Here is a 25,519-nt window from a genome sequence, read left to right as displayed (position 1 = left end):
CAGCTGACTTATCTCCTCGAAATGGAGAAAATGGCTGCCTATTGCATGTAACTTGGCAGAATGTCTAGCACATAACTTGAGCAATTGTATGTAACATACAAAATAAAGCAAACAGTAATGTCTAAGAATGCAAAGAAATGCAACTGGCTCGTTAAAATCGCATTCTAGGATAACGTTAGTTAACGTAGTTCAGAGCATGTGAGCGGAGCATGGAGCAAGCAGGGAGCGGAGCGGGGGGATTTTGGCTTGAGCGGTGAGCGGGGACCAGAGTGGTACCGGAGCGAAAGTTGGAGCGGCAGCTGCTGCACCGATCACCCGCTCAGTCCCGCTCCAGTTTTGATCACAACATGTTCGAACCAGACTGCATCGGTGCGTGGCCATATGCACGCCCACTATTTTTTAACGTTTGTTTATTCATGTAATAGGACGAATCCGCGTGACGTCACTTGCCACCCAGAAATGCGGAACCCCACGGCAGTTAATAGTATGAGTTGTGCCAAACAAACGTTAATATCTCAAAAACTATACATCACATCGCTTATATTTTGACATTCTGAGTCAGAGCAGAAGTAGCTCAAGAGTTTGATGTAGAATATATGCATGTCGTGTTAAAGTTGTGTGAACTGTCGCAGTTTTTAAAATGTAAACAGAGTTAACTGGCTAGACAGTTAACTGCCCGTTCCCCCATGCACCTCCCCGTGGGGGCTTCCCCCCCCCCGCACACACACTGCACTCTGTCAGGTCCCCCTGAGCTCAAGTTTGAAGTCGATCGGACAAATGTTTCTCGAGATAAACTGCTTTTTGTGTTGCCAGTAGGTGGCGCTATGTCAAATTGCAAGAAATTCAGCACCACAACACGCTGAATCCCATTCTATTTGGGGGCGGAACACGCCAGGATTGGCCAAAGCCAAATCGGCTTGTAAATCCATGACAGAATGAGACGGACAATCGCTAATAACGAGGCCGTCGCCGGCCCGGCCTAAAAAAGTAATACACTTCCATATTTTCTTTCCAGACTCCAGTTAACAATGGATACCTCTACAAATGTCACGTATGACTACGACTACGACGATGAACCCTGTGACAAGGGCGGGGTTGTCAAATTTGGATCCATTGTCATTCCCGTCTTCTTCTCTGTGGTGATCGCCCTGAGCCTCACTGGAAACATCCTGGTCCTGGTGATCCTGGCCTTGTACGAAAACCTCAAGTCTCTCACCAACATCTTCATCCTCAACCTGGCTCTCTCAGACCTCCTGTTCACCGCCGGCCTCCCCTTCTGGGCCGTTTACCACATCTGGGGCTGGATCCTCGCCGAGATCCTCTGCAAAATCGTGAACTTCATCTTCTACACCGGCTTTTACAGCAGCGTGCTTTTCCTGACCATCATGACCATCCACAGGTACCCAGAGACATGGGAAAAGTACACACATTCTTTAGTCAAGTAGAAGTGCAGTTACTTCTGTAACAAAAAAGTAAACGCATTCAACTTCTTTACTCAAGTAAAAGTAAAAGTAAAAAGTACAAAGGTGCACATAATACGTGAGAGCTAGGGTACTAACTAGCCTGTTTTGAAAGTGTAATGAGTAGAAACTACAGATATTTGTGTTAAAATGTATGGAGTAGAAATAAAAAGTTGTCAGAAAAATAAATACTCTGTATTGTAAAGTACAGATACCTGACAATCCTACTTAAGTGCAATAACAAAGTATTTGTAGTTATTTCCCCATCTCTGCAGGTACCAGGCTGTGGTGCATCCCCTCTCTGAGCTGGGCACACAGAGGGTCTGTTATGGGCTGGCTGTGTCTCTGATGCTGTGGGCCGTCAGTGTGGGAGCGGCCATGCCCGCTCTGCTCTTCAGCACCGTCACCAACATCCGCCACAAGGACGGAGAGTCGTGGAGCTGCGAGTACGAGCACTCCCTGTGGAAATCTGTGAGCACCTACCAGCAGAACATCTTCTTCTTGGTGGCCTTTGCAGTGATGGCCTTCTGCTATGTCCGGATACTGGGGAAGATTGCAAGAACAAGATCCCAGAGGTGGGTAGTGCTCAAGTAGATTGACTCAATTACTGTACATGTACTTGAGTGCTTTTTTTACAGAATACGTTTTACTCTTACTCAAGTACATTTGCGATAAAATATTTGTACTTTTACTCAGTTACATTGCTCATATGAAAAGCCCTTGCCCCATCTATCCCAGCATTGCCATGACATAATGTGATAAGGCTGAGATGTAAAGGTGCCTGAATATGAATACTGAATATTGAAAATCACTAGTGGTCCCTCCCTGAAAGGTTCCCAATAATTTACTGGGAACTGGCCTACAGTATTATGTGTGCAAGGGGCTTCATATTGGGTGAGTCTATGAGCCTACCTACAGTATTAAGCAAGTGAATTCTAAAGGCTCAATTATGCTCATATTCATTTATTTTATTTATTTGTATAGGGACAGATACAAGTACATAAATAAATAACGTTTACCAAAACATCGATGTCCTGTATCACAGCATTTACAGCCCGAGGCTAATTTGCAATCCCCGTCCGTACAGTATGTTATTAAAAGCACCAGCAAAGTACAGTAAGATACAGTAAAAGAAATACAGTAAACATAACAATGATGTCATAGACTCATAACATTGGTTATTCAAACAGTCGGCCCATCATAAAACAAGATAACAGTCATACATGGGAGCATTGGTAATTACTCTTCAGGAACTGCTTTGGAATGGTTTTGAAATGCTCAGCTATGGTCCTGCTTAATGTGTGTGGGCAGTGAGTTCCACATTTTAACCCCCTGTACAGAGAGGGCTGTTTGGCCTATAGGGCGGTCCTTCTGTACAGAGAGGGCTGTTTGGCCTAGGGCGGTTCTTCGGAGTGGCACTTTTCAGTTCCCTGCAACAGCCCCCTCTGGTGGCTGTGACCGAAGCCCCTAGAGGTTTTACCATGTCGCAGAGGACCCGTGGTGCCTGATCATATATGCATTTATAGATGGGTTTTACATTTGCAAAACCAATAAAGTTATCAAAACTTAGAAGAATTAGTTTTTCGATTACTCGACAGTGGTGGAACATAATTGGTTTCCTGTGAAACATTTTTATTACTTGTATTATTATTATTATTATTATTATTACTATTATTATTATTGATTTTATTTATTATCTAACTTGGGACCATACAGTCATACAGTAACTCAGGTATGAGAGAATCATTGAGTGCATATAGGTGTTTGCAGCATAAAATGCTAGACAGTTCCTAATGATCCTAAACGTATATAGGTTTGCTTTTGTAATTATGCTTACCATCTAGATATGTTTCTCAAATTTTAGATGAGTGTCTAACATCTCTCTAATGTCATATGCTCCAAGGTTAAGAAAGTATAACGCTTACCGTAATGAATTACATCTAGTTAGTCGTAAAGCAATCAGGGAACCCAGAGTCTATTTCGGCACGTAAATAGACTGTGGGACAGCCATACTTTTTTTTTAGGCTTCCTGTACAGCGCGGATCTTCCGCCCGGGACTTCCACATCCGCGCAGCGGTGCCTTTTAAAAACATACATTGCGTCGCTTTTATTTGGAATGCTAAACGTAAAAATTTGTATATATTCACGAGCGTTCAGGACCAGAACTCTTATATTCGCCGGTACAACAACAGAGTGGCACTGCATGAAAGTGAAAGTCCCGGGCGGAAGATTCACGCTGTACAGGAAGCCTCAAAAAAAGGTAAAGGGTACGGCTGTCCCAGAGTCTATTTACTATTTACGTGCCGAAATAGACTCTGGGTTCCCAGATTGCTCATGATGAAGTTACTCATTACTTGAGTAGTTTTTTACAAGGTTACTTTTGACTCTTAGTCAAGTAATTATTTGTATGTGTACTTTTTACTTCTACTTTAGTAAATATATTACAGTATAAACTGATTGTATTTTTACTTTAATACCGTTTTTGTTGACTCTACCCACCACTGCAAGATCCCACATGAGGAACAGGACGGTGAGGCTGATCTTCTGTATTGTGGCTGTGTTCTTCATTGGCTGGGTACCGTACAACATCACCATCTTCCTGAGGATGCTGGCCGACCGCTTGCTGCCCCCGTTCGATGCTTGTGACGTAAGCATCGGGATCGACTACGCCTTCTACGTGTGCCGACTCATTGCTTTCTCCCATTGCTGTCTCAACCCAGTCTTTTATGCATTTGTGGGTGTCAAGTTTAGGAGTCATTTGAAGTCAATACTGCATCGGATGTTCGGCCGTCAAAGTCCAGGGGAGGAACTTCAGGTCAGAATGTACAACATTCACTCACATGGATCCATGTACTAGTTTCTCTTCAGGTTTTTACTACGGACTAAATGTTTTATTTGCTTTCATTGGTGCATTACAGATTCATAGATGAAATTATAATGAAATGAAATAATGTGAATGTAATGAAATGAAATTGCAGGTTTGAATCACCATATCTGAGTTTAAAGCTCAAATCACGGACATTTTAAAGAACGAGATGGGTCAATGTAAATGTTTTATTGTACCTTAACCTATCTGACCTCTCCTCAGCGACCTCACCGCCCCCATCTTTCTTACTTTACCTTTTATCCCACTCTCCTATCCCTCCCCAGCAAGCAAAATTACGTCATGATAACGTTGTGATGACGTGTTCCAGTGACGTTCAGGACTAGGCCGGATCACAGGGTGATTTGGGGATGATTTAGACGTCTACGCGGGAACGTCAAGCTGACGTCGAAATATGACCGTTACCATGAATGGGCATGTTCAGTTATTCTGCTATGTACACAGTGTATATTCAGCAACTTTATACATAAAGCTATAATTATGTCCAGATTAACAATTTTATGCTACATTTTCAAAAAATATAATACCACCCCGTGTGGGATTTGAACTCGGGATCTACAACTTACAGGCCGGCTATTCTACCGCTACGCTAACTGTTCGCTGAAATACTCTGCTGTAGGTTGGAGTAATATAGCCTACTGTTTCAAAACAGGGAACCCTTGTTATTTTTATACCGGTATAACATCCATGGAGTCGGGACAGTTTTATTAAAAACGATAGCTAATTTAATTCAAAACTGAATCTGGAAGAATCATTGAGGGTCCCCTCAGTCAAAATTTACAAGTGTCACCAGACCAATGTTATTTGTCCAGCTTGGAGGATCGCTCATTTAGGTGAAAATGAGGTTGTAGCTCGTTGTCTACCTTACTAAGATGGGGAGGCGTCGCATCGTGTGTGCAGTACACGCTTCGTTTATGAGCTATTGATCCGGGAAGTGCAAATCTGTCAATATATTTCCAACTTTACCGAACTTTTGTGGATCGCACATCACAGTGTAACAGTTTACAATCTGTAGCAAGCAGAACCCCGAAACACATGCTACAGCATGCAACTCCCAACTCAAATATTTACGCCTCGCAGTGTATTTTCTCTCTTTCAAAACAATCTGGCAACACGATATGCAAGTGAGACAATTGCAGGATTCCCCCGCAATTCATCTCCTCGTAGTCCCACCTCCACGAATAAACAGTTTGTTAATCAGCAGATGTCCACACGTGCTGATCACTCGGATTTTGGATAAAAAATAGCCCAGGCTGAGAAATACGTGATTGATTGCAACCATTTAGTTATCCTCATGGATATTTCAGTGGTGAGTGAAATTAGTTGGATAGTGATACTTGGGCCAGATCTGACCCACTTGAGCTGGCCCCGATTGGGCTCTCTCGATTCGTCCGGGTCCGTCCGTGCTTGCTGGGTCCTTATCTCTTTTAATCTGGTCTCTTTTAATCTATCTTGTACCACGTTGCCTTTAATGTTCCTGTCTGTATTTGTCCTTTGCTTATCTGTTGTTGTTGTTGTTGTTGTTGTTGTTGTTGTTGTTGTTGTTGTTGTTGTTGTTGTTGTTGTTGTTGTTGTTGTTGTTTTTAGATGCTGCCATTTTGGCCAGGTCTTGCTTGTAAAAGAGATCTTTGATCTCAAGTGACTACATGGTAAAATAAAGGTAAAATAATAATAATAATAATTAACTCCAATGTGCATTTGGGAAAACCCTATTCATCTCAGCAAAGTAATAAGTTGGTTTACACGTGGCACTCAATATTCTGTGTTGACTTTTTCTATTTTCTGACAAAACCTTTCTAATGCTTACTGGACCCGTGGGACCACATGTGAATTGACCTGTCAAACCGTCTTGGTCCATTGAAAGACTGAACCCCAAACTCAAATGTTTGGTGAAGCCTGATATCTACGACAGGTGGTGACATGACTCGGTGTTATGTCGAATTCTCCGCCGAGAATTGCATCCCCCACCTCGCAGGAGCACATTGTAACGGCATGCAATGGCAACATAACTGTTTAAAAATGATATAATATTCTGGGTAGACGTCACCTCCATGGATCCTGGCTCATGGACGATGATTTTTTTCTCCAATATTTAATTTTTCAATTTTCAGAACATAAAGAACAAACAAGAACAACAAATAAGCTCAGGCACGAGAAAAAAAAAAGAAAAGAAAAAGTACATTATCAACATTCCAACTTGTGTCGTGTCCATGTGGTGTACAGATTTTCTTTATTTTTTTTGCATACAATTCCACATAGGGAGTCCGAGAAATCAGTTGGGCGAGTTACTCGGCACCTCGTCCAAGTAGGCCATAAACGGGTCCCAAATAGTTTCAAACGTCCCAAGTGAGTTGGTCCTCAGGAACCTAAGCCGTTTTTGGACCACGACTTTGATGCTTAAAATCCGCGTTGAGCCGAGGTGACCCAAAGGGGTGGGGTCTCTCCTGGCTCATGGACGCCGACTTTGGTGCTTAAATCCGGGTAGCCACAGGTAGGGCATTCACAGACTAGTCGACTAGTAAAACCACTAGTCGACACTGTGCTTCGTAGTCGATTAGTCGTTTTAGCATTTTTATTTTTTTTTATCTTTAAGAAAGAACATGAGGTATTTACACGACATACATGGACTATCATATCCCATATCCCCCACAAAGAACATCAAAACACAACAAAACAAAACAAGAAAACTGCATAAGATACACAATAATCCAAGAACAAAAAAGACTATTGGACAAACAGGAAAGCAAATTGGAAAGCATCCAATCCCCCAGCTGTAGTTCACTGGTGGAATGAACTCTCAAGCTACCATACGTTGGATAACATTTACTACAAGAGCAAAGGCAGATTCTTAGACATCCCCAAAATATTGCAACCACATACAGAGTTTGACTTTAAGAACTTTTTTCCCCAGTGTCATTAGGCTTATCAGGATAGGAGCTGAATGCATTGTTTTTGTTTGGTTGTTTGTCCAATAGTCTTGTTTGTTCTTGGATTATTGTGTATCTTATGCAGTTTTCTTGTTTTGTTTTGTTGTGTTTTGATGTTCTTTGTGGGGGATATGATAGTCCATGTATGTCGTGTAAATACCTCATGTTCTTTCTTAAAGATTACATTTTTTTTTAAATGACTAGTCGACTAGTCGACTACCTTTAGGGACGACTACTCGACTAGTAAAATTCACTAGTCGTGAATGCCCTAGCCACAGGTGATCTCGAGGCCTGGGGGTCTGTCCTGGAGTATGGAGGGGGATGCAAATCTCGGCAGGTACAAACCACTGAGATTTGCGTCCCCATTCTTAAGTCCAGTAGTGGCTGCTCACTAGAGGGCACTAGGGTGCCGCCCCCTCCCTCCCTCTACTGAGAGAGAAAGAAGTCCACCCTTAAACAAAACCTTAAACATGTTAAACAGTCTAAATTAATTGGATAATGCAAAATAATTATAAAATAAAATAATTGCTTACTCACACAATTTGCCTGTAGTTTGTCTGTGGCCTGTCAGCATTGCAGCAGCCTCCAATCTGTGTGAATTATACTGGCTCCTCCTCCTTTGGGCGTCGGGTCAATGCAGGGCCGTAGCGGCAATATACATTGAGAACAACAAATCCCTCCCAATATTTAAGCCTGATAAAATGTGTCCCCCCCCAATAAATTGATGTAAAAAAATAAGAGAACAGAGATTTACTGTGTTGTTCGTGGCATTACCGCTGGCTCCTAGGGGAGAGCAGAGCAAGGAACTAACCATTCTACTAACACAGAAATTGATGTAATGGGTATATATACCACTCCCATAACATGTGTGTATCACTTAGGGTGTCGAGTCATAGTCTATTTTTAATTTGTCTTTATTGAATGTTTCAAAACTGCATGTTTAAATAAGAGTAGGCTAATTATTATTTCCACCCACCACTTATTTAATTTGGTTAGTTACTTTCATGTAGAAAGTTTGGAAGGAACAAGCGGCATGCTGGGAGAAATATGTAAGCTGCTACCTTGTGTTGATTTGTTAGTCGCTGACTAGCTATTTCAGATGCGCTCATCATCAGGGCCGGATTAACACAGTGTGATGCCCCAAGATGACCCAGACTTGAAGTGCCCCCCCCCCCCCCCCCCCCACACACACACACACACTGTGTAACATCATCACACATGGATACAATTGGGCTAATTGAATTTACAAGACTCTCAGCTTTCCAGTCACACTCAATTTATGCAATTCCAATATTGTTTAGGGGTCCTATATGCAGAAATATTCAGAATAGGCAAAAATAACACATTTATAATGCATAATTTTTTTTGAGAAGAATCAAATCGATTAGCATAAAGTGGGCATGTCTGTAAACGGAGACTGGGGTATCAATTATCAATTATTATTCAGATGTCTTGAGGTGACAGGTCGAGGGACCCCTTTGAATATGGCCATGTCTGTTTTTCCCTTTCCAAAATGTTGTCTAAGTTTGGAGCGGTATTTACCCCCCTTGCTGACAAGCTAGCATGTCCTGGTTGGATGGATCAATGGATGCCTTAGATCTTCTAGTTTCATATGATATCAGTAGCTTCGCTCTAGCTTTAAAAATGAGCCCGCTACAACCCGGGCAGGGAGGGAGAGGTGACATGGAGGTGAGTGAGAAAAGGTGAATAATGACATCACAACAGTCTAATCTTAATGTTAATATTCCTCTAATCTGGCGACAAAGTGGCCAATTTTCTTTTGCAGCCTTCCCCCCCAATGTTGAATCAGTGGCTACGGCCTTGGGTCAATTAGTGTGTTTATAGCGCATTTAGCAGATTAAACATTTACTGAACACGTGAGCTGAGGCTGATCTCTAATTAGTTTAATTGAGATTGGCCCACAGGGCGCAGATCTCAGCGACCTGACCAATCAAGTCTGTCCTGAGAGCAGAGGAATGATATTAATTTGATTACAAGTAGGACCAGCATGCTGGAGTTTCAGGAAATGCGGAAATCAAATAGAATCAGACATTTGGGACTTATTCTGTGGTTTATCTTATGAAAATACTCATTCACTGGAAGAGAAAAGAGGATAAAAGCATGGAATTACATGCAGCATGATTTTAATGGTGCCATGGAGCAGACATGAGGAACTTGTTGACCTAGTTTCACAGGAGATTGTGCCAAACACACTACAGTGAGTATACAGCAGCAGAGACGTCAGACAGAGCCGGCCGGCTGGGGAGGAACTGGACTGCACTCACTCGTAGGTTAGTGTTGGCGAAACTGTCTGTTATTTCCTTCGTTTAATTAATATGCGCGGATGTGAATAGTGGTACTTAAGGCCCATGATACAAAAATGACATTTTAAACCACAAGGTGGCCAAGTCATAATGTTTGATTTTTGGTATAGCACCCCCACTGGAAAAAAAAAAAGGTACGCCACCGCGTCAAAACAGCCCAAAAATATTGTGGGGATGCAATTCTCGGCGGGGATGCAGAATTCGGCATAGCACCAGCACCAAAAAGCAGCCAATAGCAGATGGCTATTTCAGTACCCTACTTTTCACCATCACCATCACTTCACCACACATAACGTTAGCCATTGATCTAATAGTCTAATGGCGGCTGCTAAGACTGCTGGTCGTGCCCACTACTGCTCAGAGTGCTCTCCCATTGGCTGAAATGCTCTGTCGGCTGGAAATGCCAGAATAGACTATTGGATGAGTAAATTGTACCCAGGACTTTTCACCCGATTTTTCAATGGTTTTTCAACTCTGAATCAAATGTTTTATGGTCACGATCATGGGCGTTAGGCCTGGGCACCATATGAAAGTAGAAGAACGAGGAATCCATTGGTAGCAGCCATGTCAACCTAGCTTGTCGGAAAGGGGGCTAAATAACACTCCAAAGTTAGGCAACATTTTGGCAAGGGAAAAACTGGCATGGCTATTTTCTAAGGAGTCCCTTGACCTCACCTCAAGATATCTGAATGAGAATGGGTTCGTGGGGATAGGGCTACTCACCTTGAGTTACATGCACGTTCTGCCTTTTAAAGGCACTATTTGTAAGATTCGAACAAGAATGGAACAAGATTATCAATGTAATAAAATCTGCCCAGTCCTTGAATGGGTTCAAAAACCAACTGAAAAAATGGTTGCTGAGTAACTTAGTGTAGCCTATAGCTTGGAGTCCAGGCTGATATTAAGATTGTTTCTATGTATTATGTATTTTTTTTTTTTTTTTTTATATTACTATGGATAATTGTTTGGATGAGTGTGCCTGCCTTTGGAGCCTTTTGACTAATTAGGTTCTGAATTTTTATGCTTGTATCTCTCATTTTATTATATAAAATAATAAATAATTGATAATAAATTCAATCAATCAATCATGCATGTCTTTATGGAAGACGAGTGTCTGGGGTTGCATAGTGTAGATGGCAGACACTATATGCTTATGTTTGTGTTTATGTTTGTTACTCACCACAATATGAAATATTAATCCATAGTTATGTGAAACGTCATTTTCGGAGCCAATCCCCACACCGAGTTACTTCCTTGTTTGCCTGTAAAGAGCGCTTCCGCTGTACACAGCACATGCACTTTATGTCTCGCATGCCTGGCGGCAATGTTTATAAAGTAATTCCGGCTATGTATTTACCTTAAAAAATGATAGTTTCTTCGCATTTGGATTCATATTTCATCTTGTGGTGAGTACCCGAAGCACAACAGGTATTTTGACGCTATCAGATGTGTGTTTTTGTGTTATTTTGAACGGGTGTACCATTGGCGTCCATTCTATGGCGATACTCAGTGGTGTATAAAGTATACTCGAAAACCATACTTAAGTAAAAGTAAAGATATCTTCCCAGAAAAAGACTTTGGTAAAAGTCAAAGTCACTCATTAGAATATTACTTGAGTAAAAGTCTTAAAGTACTTGATATTTTCTGTACTTAAGTATCAAAAGTAATTTGTTGATATTTTCTGTACTTAAGTATTGAAAGTAAAAAGTACAAGTAAATGCTGCAAAAAAAATCAAGCAAAAGACATGCCTGGGCTTGAGTGGAAGTCTATTTCTTCTTCTTGACTTTTATAGCCGCTGGCAAACAACGTTATGTTGCATTACAGCCACCAAATGGAATGGCGTGTGGATCGTGATTAACGTAACTTGCAAACTAGGAGCACTGATTTGCCAAACCTGATTGCTTGCAGGCTACGCAATTTATTCAGATTTTACTTAAGATGCTTGGGGGAAATGTAGTGGACTAAAAGTATCCATTTTATTTGGGAAATGTAGTGGAGTAAAAGTGAAAGTTGACAGAATTATAAATACTCAAGTAAAGTACAGATACTCAGAAAAAATACTTAAGTACAGTACTTAAGTATTTATACTTAGTTACATTACACCACTGGCGATACTTACTGACTTCATGACTGTAGCTCACTGACTGCTCAGACAGTGATGGTAAAGGCATGGTGTACCTTGGTTATATGGGGGGGGGGGGGGGGGGGGGATATGGCAAATAAGCAAAACTCCAGAAAAAGTGGCTTATCCCTTAAGATATGTTATATTGAAATGTATTGAAAATGTATCAATTGATGCACATATGTTTCTCATAGGATGATTACCGTTCGACAATTATAAATGTCACGCAGTTCTTTATTTTCTGTGGAGCAGTGCTAGTGGTCAAAAAAGGTGGGTAGCCTAAACTATAAATTTCTGATTCTGAGGGAGTTTTTAAGTAAACGTCAGTCGCCCATATGCGAGACTGTATGAGACTAGAACAACTGAAACTGAATAATATCCTTATAATATAATTTTATTCTTATCATCATCATCATCATCATCATCATCATCATCATCATCATCATCATCATTTATTTTGTGGTGTGATCTTTGTTGTACTGGTGTGTGGACTACTTATGCTGTTGTACTGTACCTTTTGAGGGTTCCAAATATGTACCAAGCTATCCCAGCAAGCAGAATTACGTCAGCAACTTTATACATAAAATATGTCCAGATTAACAATTATGCAACATAAACAAACCTATCATCCCATCCAGGATTTGAACCCAGGTCTCCCATGTGGCAGGACAATATTCTACCACTGTGCTAATCATTCACTGACATTGATAATGGCACGTTGAACTATATGAGTCTGGACAGTTTAAACAACGGAATGTAATTAATGTAATTAATTCAAACCTTAATCCTGAAGAATTGTTTGTTTTGGTCAGAGGCTTGATGACGAGAGGGAGGAACGGAGTGGAGGAGAGAGGGAGAGAAAAGAAGAGAGAAAGAGTGAGAGAGAGGGTGGCATTCCATGCAGCGCTGTGCTCCCAAACGCTTGAAAAAGATGCCCGGGTCCGAGCCTCCGTGGCAGTGTGCTTGTAAATAGTAAGTAAGTAAGTAAGTAAAGTTTATTTAGCACCTTTCACAGAGCAGAGTCACAAACTGCTTCACATAGTCAACATATATACAGTTAAAACAAGTACAATGAAGAATAAAAAACACAAAAAAGACACAGAGATACACAGGCTAAACAAAGGCCAGACTGTACAGATGAGTCTTAGGGGACATTCAAGCCAAAAGCATTTTTGGAGCTGCCAGCGTCTTTCTGCAATTCATTCTCTATGTAAGGACGCGCTAAACGTGCTCCTCTTTTAATGAACGCACCTGGCGTTTCAGCGCTGGTGGCGTCTGTTGTTTTTGGAGGAGCGCTGTGGGCGTTTTAAAGCTGAAAAAAGTTGAACATTAGAGGAAAAGGGCGCTGCTCATCATTTCCACTCCTCCTACCTTCTCTCCTCCCGAGGGATCCTCCAACCTCCGCTTCTGCCAGAATTGCCAATATTCTGGCTTTTATGTTGACAGTGAACAACATCAAACAGACAAAACTAGCTGGTTACCGTCCTTGTGGTCGTTGTGTTCTGATCCGTACTGCACGCGACTACAGGGGAAAACAAACGGAGCGCAAAAAAAACGCTCCGTGCGCTGTGTTTTGTGCACAATGGAAGCGCTCTCGACATGATTTTCATAGCGTTCTGACTGAAAAAAGCGCTTTTGGTGTGAATGTCCCCTTAAGCTGCTTTTTGAAGAGGTCAACAGAGGCAGCAGAACGTAAGGCCAGTGGAAGGGCATTCCACACATTGGGGGCAACAAATTGAAAAGATCTATCACCTTTGGTTTTAAGCCTAGAGCGAGGAACGGCTAGTAGGCCCTGGTCTGAAGCCCTCAGTGAGCTGCTGGTGGTGTAAGGGTGAATTAGACTGCTGATATAGGCAGGAGCCTGACCATGCAGGGCTCGATAGGTAAGAACAAGAACTTTAAATTGGATCCTAAAGGCGAGATGAAACAAAGGCATGAACAATCATTTCCAGCTCGGATGGAGAGACGACGGATCGGAGTTTGGAGATATTTCTGAGATGGAAAAAGGAAGTACGGGCCAGAGACTAATGATGATCAAAGCTCATAGCTTGATCAAAAATCACGCCGAGGTTCCTCAGGTTAGAACGCACAGTAGAGGAGAGAGATACATTGTGCAAGCTGAGGAGCAATACATCCGGGGCAATAATAAGGACCTCAGTCTTGTCGGCGTTCAGCTGGAGAAAATTATTGCCCATCCAGTCCTTAATAGCCAACAGACAGTTGTGCAAAACAGAAATATAGTTAATTTGATCTGGCTTAAAAGAGATGTGCAGCTGAACATTATCAGCATAGCAATGATAAGAGACACTTTCAAATTGGCTAATAATCACCCCAAGGGGAAGCATATAGAGACCAAATAAAAACTATAGACTATAAAAAATATTTAATGTAAAAATAGGCGCTATAAGCTAAGGCTTCAGCCTACACCTTTTCGGTCAAAATTAACCCATTTTTGGTTTTGTCAATGCTTCATAAGCCATGACTTATTTTCTTTTTTTCCTTTTTTTCTTTCGTTGCTTTCTTTCAGCATACAATAACAACTGTATTGAATTGCTAAATTGACTGAAATAGACTTAAAAAAAAGGGGGCCTAAAACAGATCCCTGGGGCACCCCGCAGGACAAGGCAACAGTGCTAGACGTACGTGGACCAACAGACAGAAAAACTCCTATCCGCAAGATAGGCGGAGAACCAGTCCACGGCCCTCCCAGAGACACCCACCCACTGCCGGAGCCATATCGATCAGAATACACTACAGTGATCAACTGTATCGAATGCTGCACTAAGATCCAGCAGCACCAGGACAGAGCACTCACCTCTGTCAGAGCACATCATGATGTCATTTGACACTCTGAGAAGAGCAGTTTCAGTTGAGTGCCTCTGATGGAACCCAGACTGGAATTCATGATAGATATTATGGTCATTAAGAGCAGCAGTAAGCTGTTAAGCAACAACTTTAAAAAAAATTTGATAGGTCTGTAGTTTTTGAGCAGGGATGGATCAAGGTAATAGGGGGTATGAATAGCATTTGCCGCGCGGCACGGCTATTCATACCCGGGTACGAATAGACACTCCGTTTAGCTTATTTCCCCCCCAGTTGTAGTCTTCTAGAAACACTTGCGGTGGACGATGGAGGGGCCGTTCTCGTAGTATTCTTCAGTGCTGATCCAATTCTGCTGGAAGGGGTACAAAGAAGCCAGGATGGAGCCACCTTTCCAGACACAGTACTCCCTCTCTGGGGGAGCGATGATCTGGAGGGAGAGAAACAAACGAGTGTTTAAGAAGAGATGGAAGAAGGCAGAGAGACAGAAAAGATCATCCAAAAGGACTTCCTCTCAGGGAGTGATGATCTGAAAGGGCAAAGAGGAAATGTAGTGTCTTCCTCCTGTATGCAAATACAGGAGGTCTCCTGTGTATACAGATTATGGGCTTTTAAAGTCACATTAACAAGATCTTTGGATTAAAGCTGTATCATGAATTAATAAAGAACACAATTATAAACCCTTTAATGCATAACATATTCATACCCCTGTTACTACGCAACATGGGGTCAAAAATTACCCCAATTCATTTCGTATGTAATTTCATGCATGGTTGAGGGTTTCTTTGCTATATATTTTTGAAAACTATGTATTTCATCATTTAATGTCCCAAGTATTCATTAAATATCATGTTTTTCATTACAACAAATCATTATTTTCACGTTTACTTTGTTACTTTAAGGAAGAAAAAAAAAGTTTTTGTGGTACTACATCAAGTTTCCACACATGGCTCAAAAACGACCCATGTAGACAAGTATGATTAAAAACAATGACAGCCTTTAATTATAATTTGTTAAAATACATATTTTACATTATTTCACATTTCAAATATTTTTATTTGTCACATTGTCACACATAACATAGTTTACACATAATAATGTATACCCAATAACACTAAAATTTAACTACAGTATAGTGTATACCTGCAATGTAACTGTAGTGTAATAGCGAATGGTAGTGAATGTGACCAAAAATGAAAACAAAATCACTTCAAAATCACTTCAGTGCTTACATGAACAAATGAAAACTGGATGTTTGTGCTCACAGACTTCAAGTGGCATATAATGATGCCATGAGATTGAGAATATTGCTCAGGAGACCTAGATGGAGCTCTGCAAGTGAGATGTTTGTCACGGCAGGTGTCCCATGCACTGTTGAGGAATCTGATGTATAAATGTATCTGTCGACTGAATGTCTCACAGAAGCGCTAAATTACCGCTTTTACGACGATGGCGCCCATTATCTTTAATATCACATACATTCTTATAGAGATGTTCATGTCGAATAAACGCAAAAGGGAGCTGACTTGCACCAACCCTGGAGCCCAGAGAAGAGGAAAAGCACCCTGCAGGCAGCCTTCTAATGTCAGAAAGTTCGGTTTATATTTATTGAAATATGGTGATATCTGTAGCAATTCGGCACATACACAGTCTCTTTAAACGATGAGTCTCTTTAAACGAGACTCATCTGCAAGGGGATAACGTTATTGAGGTGGATGGGTATGTATGGTTTGGTTTAAATAGGGTAACACACATTAGAGCGCCCAGAGGTTCTGGAGGAGTAGGATTACTAGTCAAATCCAGTTTACTCCAGGAATATGAATATGAAATCATTGAAAAAAATGACGGGATTATAGGCTTATTATTTCAACATAAATTATCAGGTTATAGTTTCATCATTTTCTCCTGCTATCTTCCGCCTGAAAACTCCCCCTGGGGAAGAGATGCTTCAGGTTCTTTTTGTCAATTACTGAGTTTGATTTATCAGTTCTCTGATGTTGACGCTATTTATATCGGTGGGGACTTGAACGCAAGAATCGGGAATATGGAAGACTTTATACCCACTATTGATTTCATTCCCAAGCGTGTAGCTATTGATGACTTTGTTAATAAACACGGAGAAACTCTCCTTGAATTTCTCCGGGATGCCAGAATGTGTGTAATTAACGGTAGGATTGATCCTCTAAATGATAACTTTACTTCAGTGTCCCCAAAGGGCAGAGCTGTGGTCGATTATTTTGTTGTTCCCTTTGATTGTTTGGAAAACTGCTTAGAATTTAAAGTAATGCTTGCCTCTCAAACTGTGGAAGATACAATTCTATTTAATTTGATCGATGAGCACTGTCGCCTTCCGGATCATTCACTACTATGGTTACAATTCAGGACTGGTTATAAAACACCGCAATTCAGTCAAGTTGCTCCTGTTATAAGTAAATCCTCTAAAAAGCGGGTGATCCGCATAGTACCTGAGACTTTTTTCAACTCGGATACGGGAGGTACAGCCTTGTCACAGCTAACTGAAAAAATTCAGATACAAATTAAAAACCAGGAGGAACTGGACACTTGGTATGGTGAGTTCTGTGTTTCAGTGTTGTCAGAATTGCACACTAACATTGCTAAACCCAAATTCAGGAAATCAAAAGAAAATAACCCCTGTTGGAATAATGAGCTGAGTTTGCTTTGGTCGGATATGTGTAAGGCTGAACGTCTTTTTTTGAAATGTAATGACCATGCTCTGAGAAAGCATCTTAAATTTATTTATAAGCAAAAACAATATATTTTTGATAAATCACTTAGAATGTATAAACGTAAATATCAGAGAGGTCAGATTTTACAAATTGATCAACTACAAACTCAGAACCCGCAACAGTTTTGGCGTGAGATAAATAACCTGGGGCCTAAGCGACAGAAAAAGATTCCCATGCAGGTGTGGAGTGAAGGGGAATTAACATCAGACCTGGGGAAGGTATTGAAAGTGTGGGAGGAGGCTTTCTCCGGATTATTCTCTAGTCAAGATGTTGCGGGTGTCTCTCCGGTTTTGTCTTTCGGTTTGGAGGGGGGTTACGCCCACCTCAACAGTGTTATTCCTCTAAATGGTGCTGTATGTAGAGAGGAGGTGATGAAAGTCATTCAATCGGCAAAGTTAAAAAAGGCCGTCGGTATAGATGAGCTTTCAAATGAAGTGCTCAAAGACCCTAAGCTGTTTGATTTATTATTTCATCTTTTTCATACTTGTTTTGATCATGGTCTGGTTCCATCTGCCTGGTTTAAATCAATTATAACTCCAATACCAAAATCCCCAAAGGATGACCCCAGGATTCCACTAAATTATCGTGGAATTAGCTTACTAAGCACTGTTTATAAATTATATTCTTCTGTTTTGAATAATAGACTATCGCATTTCTTAGAGCATAACGGATTATTAGAAGAGGAGCAAAACGGCTTCAGAAAAGGAAGAGCCTGCATTGATCACATTTATGTTGTGACCACTGTAGTTAGGACTAGAATGAAGCTTAAAAAACCCACTTTCTGTTGTTTTATTGATTTCCAGAAGGCGTTTGATCTTGTTGACCACATCCTCCTTAAACACAAGCTTCACCAAATCGGGATAAATGGAAAGTTTCACAAAGCGATTACTGCTATTTACGAAGCCCCTTTGGCTTGCATCAGAGTGAATGATTATCTCACAGAGTGGTTTCCAGCGCCCTCTGGTGTCAAACAAGGGGACATTCTTTCTCCAACCTTGTTCGCAGTTTTCATAAACGATTTGGCTAGAGAAGTTAAACAGCTGGGGATAGGGGTTTCATGTGGCCAGGTACTCTTAAGCATCCTTCTTTATGCAGACGATATTATTTTGCTCTCAGAATGTGAAGAAGATCTGCAAGTGATGTTGAATTGTGTTAATGAGTGGTGTAACAGGTGGAAGATGTGCGTTAACCAAAGGAAGACACAAATAATGCACTTCAGAAAGCCGGGTGTCGCAAGAAGTCAGTTTGTGTTTTCTATTGGTGACACACAGCTTGAATTCACTGACAAATACAAGTACCTGGGTTTATTTTTGGATGATCACTTGTCTTTTTTGCCTGGTGTTTCTATGTTGGCAGACTCTGCAAGCAGGGCTCTAGGAGGTGTTATAGGTAAGACCAAAGTTCTGAGGGACTTGGGCTATCTTACTTATTCAAAACTGTATCACTCCTGTGTATGCCCTGTGTTAGATTATGTTTCTGGTATTTGGGGCGGTAAACGTTTTCTGTTAAGCGAGCGTATCCAGAACCGGGCAATTCGCTTTTTTTTGGGTCTTCATAAATATGCTCCTCTTCCAGCAGTTAGTGGAGAAATGGGGTGGGACCCTTGTGTGATCAGATGGAAAACCAGTATGGTGAACCTCTGGAACAGATTGCTGGACCTACCATCCAATAGGGTTGCTAGTCAGATTTTCCTCTGGGACTTGTCTGTTGAAGGGGAGTGGGTCTCAGATATGTATGACTTGTTTCAGGAGTGTGGTTTTGGAGAATATTACTCTCAAAGAATGTGTATAAATGTAGAGTCGTTTAAATCTCAGATCCGCGCTAACTGGTTACAATCTTGGACTGAAGAACTATGGCAGAAGCCAAAATTAAGAACTTACTGTTTATTTAAAAATGAATTTAAATGTGAAAAATATGTGATGTTTAATTTACCTAAAAGTAAGAGGTCCTTATGTGCTCAGTTACGATGTGGTATTCTGCCTTTACATATTGAAACAGGCAGATACAGAGGGACGGCGGAGGAGGATAGGATTTGTGAATATTGTGAGCTGAAGGAAGTGGAGAATGAATTTCATTTTATTTTGTACTGCCCCTTGTATCATGACTTACGAGATATACTATTTAAAAAAGTTCACTCCCCTGAGTTAAACCTGTTAGATTTTGAAGAAGGTGCCATACTTGAATTTCTTTTTGATAACATCTTTGCTTTTTCCGAATATATCTCTCATGCGTGGGATAGGAGGAAAAAGATGACATATGATAGATAATTCATATATTTTACTTAATACACATTGTAGTTAAATCTGTGTTTTGCTGCTGATGCCGCGTGCTGCCGTGTGTGTGTTTGTACGGTTTTGTATTGTTCAAGCACCGTAATAGATATGGAAATAACTGTATGTTGATGTGTCTGATAATCCCATGTGGGATGGGTCATGTAAATTGTCCTGACACGTAAATAAAATTTTCATTCATTCATTCATTCATTCATTCATTCATACACCATGCAGCATGCATTTCGATATAATTTCAAACTTTAAGAATGGTTCCTTGTTTATTTTTTCCCATTTATTTTTTCAAAAGTACGCCATGGTGTACGCAGTGGAACAGTTTAAATGTAGTTCTCAACGTAAGTTCAAGCCAGGAAGACTATAATATATTTTACACTTCCTTAATTCACTTTATATCTCCACTCTTCAATCTACTCACAAGATCATAATAAGCTGTCAATTTCCGGGTTTCAATGAACAATCAGCTGGTTGCCGCCCAGACAGTCTCTGTTAACCAATTGCATAGTGTCACATCACTGCTCTCATCACCTCTCACCCCACACACCTCCAGTGTAAGCCTATCACATTGCTCCTCAACCCAGTCGTAAGCCAATTGCTTGGAGACGGGTTCCTTAAATATGCTTGTTTCTGTCTCATTCAGCCTCTCAATCACCGCTGCTGTCAGGCTCGCACCCTCCTCCTCCCCTTCTCCTCCCGGTCATCGCAGACCTATCCGATTCTTCAGTCGGAAGAGTCTCATCATGAGTCTCAGAAGGAGATCACCAGCACCACCAGTATCTAGACACTGCAGGGGGATATATCTGGATGCTGATCTGGGCTGATGCAGCTCTCTCAAGATCTCCCTGCGGTGTCTAACCGCCAAAGACTAATAACAATACTTTATTCTCATCATTCTTTCTGTAGTAAATTATTCACTTTATTGTAATATCACTTTATTCATCCTTTGGTCTCTAGTCTCTCCTGATTGAACTTTTATTCTGTAAAGTGCTGCTTGTATCTATATATGCCGAATTTACCAGAAGACCCTAAAATTTGTGCAAAATCTTAAACTATGTTCTATCGATAAATAATGTTTACCAATAATCAGTGACACATTAAATTGCCAGATTTTTAATGGAGCTTGGCACAATAACCTCTCCATACAAGACATTCTGGCTTATCGGTCTGTTCGATAAGATAGAAGAGCAAAACGTCCAAGCGCCTTCAAATCTCCAAAAACATTTATTGAAATGTGGTGATCTATAATGTCACGTTATATAATAGAGCCCAAGAGAGGCAGTGCTGTATGTTGTCGAGCCGAGGTTTGGCTTTGGCGTGGCTTGGCATGCTAGCTGAGTGGCCAGCTAGCCCCCGGTCCCGGCTGGTCCTCTAAAATTGAAAATCCAAATAGCGTTATTTTTGATCAACTGACCTCATAAGGGGGGAATCTACGTTCTTAAGTTTGTATACTACAATTTTTTTTATTATACTACAAAGATCATAAAGTGCCATATTAACATTTGTAGAGCTAAAACTACCAGCTTTCCCGCCGCCATTGTAGCTGAATGGAACGAACAGGCGGGCGCTTCTCGATGCCGTCACACACCTAAAGCCCGAAGTCCGCCCCTAGCTGCCACTGACTGGTTCGACCTGACCAGTTTCGGGGTTTCAGCCGACCACTGGCCTTATGACCAGATGGATTCGTCGAGTGATCTGATCTCAAGATCTCGCGAGAATCCAGCTGGCTTGCAAGGTTCTCTTTTTGTTAGCATGGAAAGGAAATCCCAGAATGAGGGCATCCTGAAGCGGTTCAGGGGATCTGATGTACCTTGAGCCTCGTCGTTATGGCCTGGGGGTCCAGGTCGATGATCGCCTTCTCCATGCGGTCTGCGATGCCGGGCAACATGGTGGTGCCTCCAGATAGCACAGTGTTGGCGTACAGGTCATTACGGATGTCCACGTCACACTTCATAATGCTGTTGTAGGTGATCTCGTGGATGCCAAGAGACTCGCTACCTGAGGAGAGGGATGGAACCACCTTGATTCATCACCAAAATGGACTACGGACTGGAGAAAATGTTCACATCAGCCTCCTAGTAGCATTTGTTGCTGTTTTTTACATTTTTATTTCTTGACATAAATCAATGCCGTTGGTCACGCTTCACCTCTGTCTGTGGGTTTTACCAAATTTAACCAGTGGAAAAGCATTAAAACAATCTTGTGACTAGGTCTCGTAACTTAATTCGCCCTCAAACTGTCGACAAAAAAACTTGAAGCGCCACCCCTGCCTTCATGCAGGCAGGAGGAAATACCCGCCACAAAGCAGACATGGCAGACCAGAACCGCCCCAAATAGCGGCCGCATGCAGCCCCCTGTGTGGCCTGTGCTGGAATTGCAGGAAAAAAGAAAAAAAACACCTGAATGCAACATGCAAGATATGCGCTGCCAAGTTATAAGTTACGTTAATTCTGGCCAATAGTCAACTAAAAATTAATTAACTAACTAACTAAAAAATTAAATAATCTTGATTAAATCTGGCTAAAAGTAATCTCATGTGTATAAATTACTGTTCAACACTGAGGAAGTGTCCAATTGTTCATGTTCTCATGTTCTAATAGTCAACTTCTGTTGTAACATTTCAGTCTGGATTCTGACTGCTGCAGTCACAACAACAGTGATCAGGCACACCTGACATTAATCAGTTCATCCAATAGTGTAGGACAGGAAACCAAGATGCCCTACTCATTTCAGGAAGTAGTGGAGTTGTGCAAGTAGTCTATTTGGTACCAACCGATGAAGGAGGGCTGGAAGAGCACCTCAGGGCAGCGGAACCTCTCGTTGCCGATGGTGATGACCTGTCCGTCAGGAAGCTTGTAGCTCTTCTCTAAGCAGGAAGAGGAGGCTTCTGTCTGCATCTCCTGCTCAAAGTCCAGAGCCACGTAGCACAGCTTCTCCTTGAGATCACGCACGATCTCGCGCTCCGCTGCATGGGAGAAAAATAGTCCTACATTAAAGGGATAGTTGGGTTTGTTTGAAGTGGGGTCCTATCAGCTAGTAAGATACACTAACTTAAATAGGTACAGTGGTCTTGAAGCGGGGTGCAGCGTCGAACGAGATCCGGCACCCAGAGCAGCAGCCTCACCAGCTTTTTCTCTGTAAGTCCTGGGGGTCAACAACTAAAACGTAATTTAGCACCTAAAACAACGCCCACCTAAACAAATTGATATCTGTGTACATGCACGCTCTATTTTGACAATTTTCAGCGCTTTACTTTTCCTGCAAAACAGCAGTTTCATTCGGCACTGCTTTTTCTCCCAACCGTACAACTACCGTATTCCTCCGCTAAAAGCCTGCACAGAGCCGCAGCACTGGATTACTCCGCAGTTATTTGGGGGTATTTTATTTCTCTCGGTTTGTTAGTGAAGACACAACAAATAGAATACACGAACGGAAATATGAGTGATTTTGATAGCGAGGATGATATGCCATTCACCTTGGTGACAAGAGGATACAATTATGAACCAGAGAGAATACAGAAGAGGAACATTTGCAGAGAGTGAACAGGCAGACAGAGAGATGCGCCTGCTGCCTAAATGCCAGGGTGTCCTGCAGACCTTTTTCACGATTCCCAGGATAAATTGTGGAAAACGTCCCAGACCAGAGAGGCCAGGTGACTTGTTGTCTCTAAAGTAAGTCAGTGTTTTATCCAGGCGCGTAGCCACGGGTGTGCCAGGGTGTGCAAATGCCACCCAGACAGGCCGCTGGCACACCCAAAAAAAATGGGGTAAAAAAAGTTTTTTGTTTGTCTGCAAAACACACAACGCTGTCATGCACTGTGTCCAACTGTCCGCTGACCTATGTGCCCCGGAGCATCATGGGAAACTAGTTAAGCTGTCGTCCACGTAAAGTAAACAAATGCACGCACAGCAGCAGCAGCAGCGCCAAATCAAGAAGACATGAAACAAAGCTCGCTTTTAAGCTTTTTCGGCAAAGGCAAGAAACGTCGCATTGACGACGAGGAAGAAGATGACTCGTCGTCACCCTCCCCCTCAACAAGTGCGGATTGTAGTGCACCCGTTCCCGCACCTGTATTGGTGGTGTACAGTGGAGAAGAGACAGACGATGAAGAAGAAGATGATGCAGCCGAAACAATGACGTTAACAGCGGGGAACGCAGCCAACAACACACCGGAGGTTTGTGCAGAGCCAGAGGACACTGACGCTACAGATCTCTCTGCAGTAGACGAACCTGCATGCCAACCAAATTTGCGTTCCTTCCCGACTAGAACACTCTTTGGAAAACGTAGGTGTTTTTCAGCTAAATTGTACAACAGATACAGTTGGCTAGAGTACAGCATTAAAGTTGATGCTGTATTTTGCCAGCCTTGCCCAGGGCCGTAACCAGGGTTCCGAAATAGGGGAGGCGGGCGCCGCCGAAAAAAATTTGAGGTTTTTTCCCCCCCTTTTTTAGCCATATTTAGAGTAATATATCATTTTAAATCAACATTAGGATTATACTGTTGTGATGTCATTATTCAGTATATTCTCTTTCATGTCACCACCTGCTCAGCTCTCCTGTCAACATAATTGTAACTAACAAACACAAACTGTTTTAGCCAAATTCATATCAAAATGACACCTACAAACACAGGTACACAACCCAAGCCGTACACAACACACAAAGTCATCATCGATAATAAAAAAAACATACAGAGGGACATTTATTTATTCCTGATAGGAACGATTGAAAAATAAAATAAAATATATTATGTTGTTTTTAACTTTACACCACCTCTTTTTGTTACTTATTGGGTCATGAAACTGAAACCATGCATATAGCCACCTGCATACCTGACTTCGGGAGCTTGGCAATTGGCATGCATGATTAGCCAGTAGCATCCCAACGTGTCACACAGGTAACATTACTTAAGAGACAGACTAGACACTTACTTTCTTGGTTGTTGCTAAAAAATCTGTCAGTGTCACTCACTGTCTGTCGTTCACTTCGCTCACTGTCTCGCAGCTCGCTCACCTTCAATTATCTCGCCAGGCAGACAGACAGTCATCACTCACCACCATGCTGCTGCTCTCTCGGAATCAAGTTACCGCGGAAGCGGCGTCAGATGACTTCCTGCCTGACCTGCCTTTCGTTTCAAAATAAAAGCGATCCCGTGTTTTTCATGCTTTTCCATGCAGATTGTTTTATATAAAAAAAAATAAAAATAAAATTCTCTGAAATATTAGGGGAGGTCCGGACCTCCCCGTCCTCATAGCTAGTTACGGCCATGGCCTTGCCGCCATTTCAGCACTGATGTGAAGGAGGGAAGATTGAGACCCTCCCTGCACTGCAGCAGCAGACTTTTTTGAGATACCAAAGTAGTTTTACATGTTGCCAAAAAATACAATTTAATTGACTGCTTCTATCTGCTAATAATGAGTGCGAAAAGGAGCAAACATTGATGGTTATGGTCATGGTCTTTTTCAAAACCCCATTCAAGTGAATGGGGAAAAAACTTGCGCTTAATCATGAATAGCGCCCAAACCGCTTGAGGAAACCCTTAGAAAAGTCATAGCACACCTGTCATCAATGAGCCGCATGTGCTGAGGTCTGGCATGTCTATGTGGTGCGAAAAATGTGGGATTTACTATGTTCCAAACTTTTATGGCAGATATAATACATCTATAGAAGTTTGCCTTGCTTTCAGCAAGCACAATAATGAGATATCCATCATAGGTTGAGACAATGTCTCATCATAGATGCTGAGTTAGCTGGCTCAGCCTGGCTGGGGGCGTGGTCAGGGTGGGGTAAATCGCTCGTTCTATCCATTCAGCAAAGTTAGAATTTAGCTGCTAGCCCAGCCCAGGCAGACACGATCAGGGTTTTAACCACCGCAGTAAACGCACATCTGAACAGACATCTTGTGTTCTGCTCTAGAATCCCCAAACCTGTAGTTTAGAGCCGCAGCAC

At 41.8% G+C, this 25,519-nt stretch overlaps 2 protein-coding genes across 2 annotated transcripts in view; one reads left to right on the top strand and one right to left on the bottom strand.

Moving 5' to 3' along the window:
• Positions 1–1,028: 1,028 nt before the first annotated feature.
• On the top strand, positions 1,029–4,317 carry LOC310784461 (chemokine XC receptor 1-like; the record flags this gene model as incomplete). Its single annotated transcript, XM_083645453.1, has 3 exons — positions 1,029–1,399; positions 1,736–2,035; positions 3,969–4,317. 3 exons carry the CDS (start codon positions 1,029–1,031, stop codon positions 4,315–4,317), a joined length of 1,020 nt encoding a protein of 339 aa, XP_083501579.1.
• A 10,507-nt stretch (positions 4,318–14,824) lies between these two features.
• The window catches only part of LOC310784080 (actin, non-muscle 6.2-like), a gene marked incomplete at its 3' end in the record, with an annotated part of 21,087 nt that continues 10,392 nt past the window's right edge, over positions 14,825–25,519 (bottom strand). The window contains exons 6-8 of the mRNA XM_083645056.1: positions 22,340–22,535; positions 21,381–21,564; positions 14,825–14,968 (exon numbers count right to left, since the gene is read on the bottom strand). Coding sequence (XP_083501182.1) covers positions 14,825–14,968; positions 21,381–21,564; positions 22,340–22,535 — 524 coding nt within the window. The remainder of the gene's footprint in view (positions 14,969–21,380; positions 21,565–22,339; positions 22,536–25,519) is intronic.

Source organism: Poromitra crassiceps, assembly GCF_964638095.1.
Source record: "Poromitra crassiceps genome assembly, chromosome: 10".
Lineage (NCBI taxonomy): Eukaryota > Metazoa > Chordata > Actinopteri > Beryciformes > Melamphaidae > Poromitra > Poromitra crassiceps.
The sequence above is the reverse complement of the archived record's forward strand: the minus strand, read 5'-3'. Positions and strand labels throughout refer to the sequence as shown.